This window comes from Psammomys obesus, unplaced genomic scaffold (assembly GCF_907164565.1).
Source record: "Psammomys obesus unplaced genomic scaffold, mPsaObe1.curated_primary_1811, whole genome shotgun sequence".
NCBI lineage: Eukaryota > Metazoa > Chordata > Mammalia > Rodentia > Muridae > Psammomys > Psammomys obesus.
In genome coordinates, this window is record NW_026593286.1 from 13,776,685 (window position 1) to 13,778,788 (window position 2,104).

General features: G+C 43.3%; 1 protein-coding gene across 2 annotated transcripts in view; it reads left to right on the forward strand.

Moving 5' to 3' along the window:
• Pax3 (paired box 3) overlaps positions 1-1,209 on the forward strand; it is a 95,055-nt gene extending 93,846 nt beyond the window's left edge. For both annotated transcript variants that reach the window (XM_055616835.1, XM_055616836.1), the window contains exons 8-9: positions 438-684; positions 1,175-1,209. In XM_055616835.1, the coding sequence (XP_055472810.1) occupies positions 438-684; positions 1,175-1,209 (282 nt within the window). The remainder of the gene's footprint in view (positions 1-437; positions 685-1,174) is intronic.
• The last annotated feature ends 895 nt before the right edge of the window (positions 1,210-2,104 follow it).

The window sequence follows — 2,104 nt, forward strand, 5'->3', positions numbered from 1 at the left end:
CACACACACACACACACACACACACACACACACACACACACGTACAATCACTTGAGTGTCCAGATGTACTATATTAAACATTTTTCTCTATAGACTGATATAACGTCTCCCTCTTTCTGTCGCTTCTTTACTTTTCTTTGAAATTCCAGTCTGATGTTATCACAACGGACATGGCATAATCTCTCCTTCTCTGTCTTCCTCCTCTCCTTCCTTCTTTTCCTTCTCCCTCCCCTTCCTTTGGCTGAAACTGCAGTCAGATGTTATCTTTGGGTGAGGTCATGTGGCTGCCACTTTGAATCGGGGTCAAAGCCTTCAAAACTGCTCCTCAACAGATTTCTATAGACATAAAAGTTGGCCTTTCAAGATCCTGCGCTGGTTCTGGGATGCCGTCTGTTTCTGCCCACTTCTAACCTCTTCCAATCTGCCTCTTATTGCAGGTAATGGGACTTCTGACCAACCACGGTGGGGTACCACACCAGCCTCAGACCGACTATGCTCTCTCTCCTCTCACTGGAGGCCTGGAACCCACGACCACGGTGTCAGCCAGCTGCAGTCAGAGACTGGAACATATGAAGAGTGTGGACAGTCTGCCCACATCTCAGCCCTATTGTCCTCCCACCTATAGTACCACGGGCTACAGTATGGACCCTGTCACAGGCTACCAGTATGGGCAATATGGACAAAGTAAGCCTTGGACGTTCTAGGGGGTAGTTCCTCCTAGAAGGGAGAGAGATCACCTCTTGTCTGAGAAAGGGGACCTGGAGGCATGATTAAGCCTTTCATCCCAGTATCAGTTTTGTGGCAAAGCCAGCTGATTGCTACAGCACAGGCTTCCTTGTGTAATTATTTTCTTAACCGATGTCAATAACATCTTGCAGTTATTAATTGTTGGGACATAAAACCGGATTGTCAGTAGGTAAAACACAGAGGTTGGCCAAAATGAAATAACCTCTGGCATTAGAAACACATGTTCTTAATGAGGTCAGCGCCAGGATCATATGGGGATAAGCCCGGGACACAGAGTTGTGTCAAACTTGTCTCAGGAATAAAAATATTAGTCTCGATCCTTTGATACCGTGGTATTAGATATGACGTTGTCAGCCTGTAGCTGATCTTGCCCCTAACTGTGAATTGTCCCAGCGTGACCTAAAAAGCTGCGTGTGTTTCCTTACAGGTGCCTTTCATTTTCTCAAGCCAGATATTGCGTAAGTGAACTGTCCACTTGGAGCTAAACTGGCCCTGTTTCCGGCCTCCACAGACTAGACATGAAGAATCTTCTCAGAAAAAAAAAAAACAAAACAAAAAACAAAAAACAGAACAAAACAAAAAAACAAACAAAAATAAATAAATAAAAATTAAAAAAAAATCAGCCTTTGGGGAAGGTAGAGACAAAAGCAAGTGATTGATTTTCTTTCTCCAGTAGTTGCTTTCAGATTCTTTGAACATATTGGACAAAAAGCAGGAGAGGCAAGGAAGACCCAGAGATATAAATCACACCATTTTAAGGCAGTGATGTAACCTGATTACATATCAAAATGTCCCCAACTCTTTGTTGTCGATCAAGAACTAAAACATTCCATTTGTGTGTGTGTGTGTGCATGTGTGTGTGTGTGTGTGTGTGTGTGTGTGTGTGTGTGTGTAAGAGAGAGAAAGAGTGTATCATGGACTGGTTTGAGTGAGCAGAATGTTCCCATAGTTCATAGTTGAATTCTTGAAAGTAAACAGGTTTGATGTCCAAGGCTGACCAAGTTCATGACATTCACACTGCTTATGAAATGAATTGGAAATGGAGGAATCCTTGACTTTGACACACTGGAAACTGATATGAAGATTGACACCACCATTTTGTAGGATGCTAGACTAGATGTGAAGGATCTCCCCACTAAATTATCATCATACCCTTATTTGTAATCTAGTTGTCAACCAATATCCCAGACATGTCTTGTGAAAGGATGTGGGATAACAAGAAAAGGCATGTTTTCTGCTGTGGGGATAGATGGATGGCATTTACTTCCTGAGTCACATTGATTTAGAAGCCAGTCTGGGCTGGGGGAGGGGCATGATGGAGAAGACGTGACACCATCACATATCTGCTTCTCAGCGT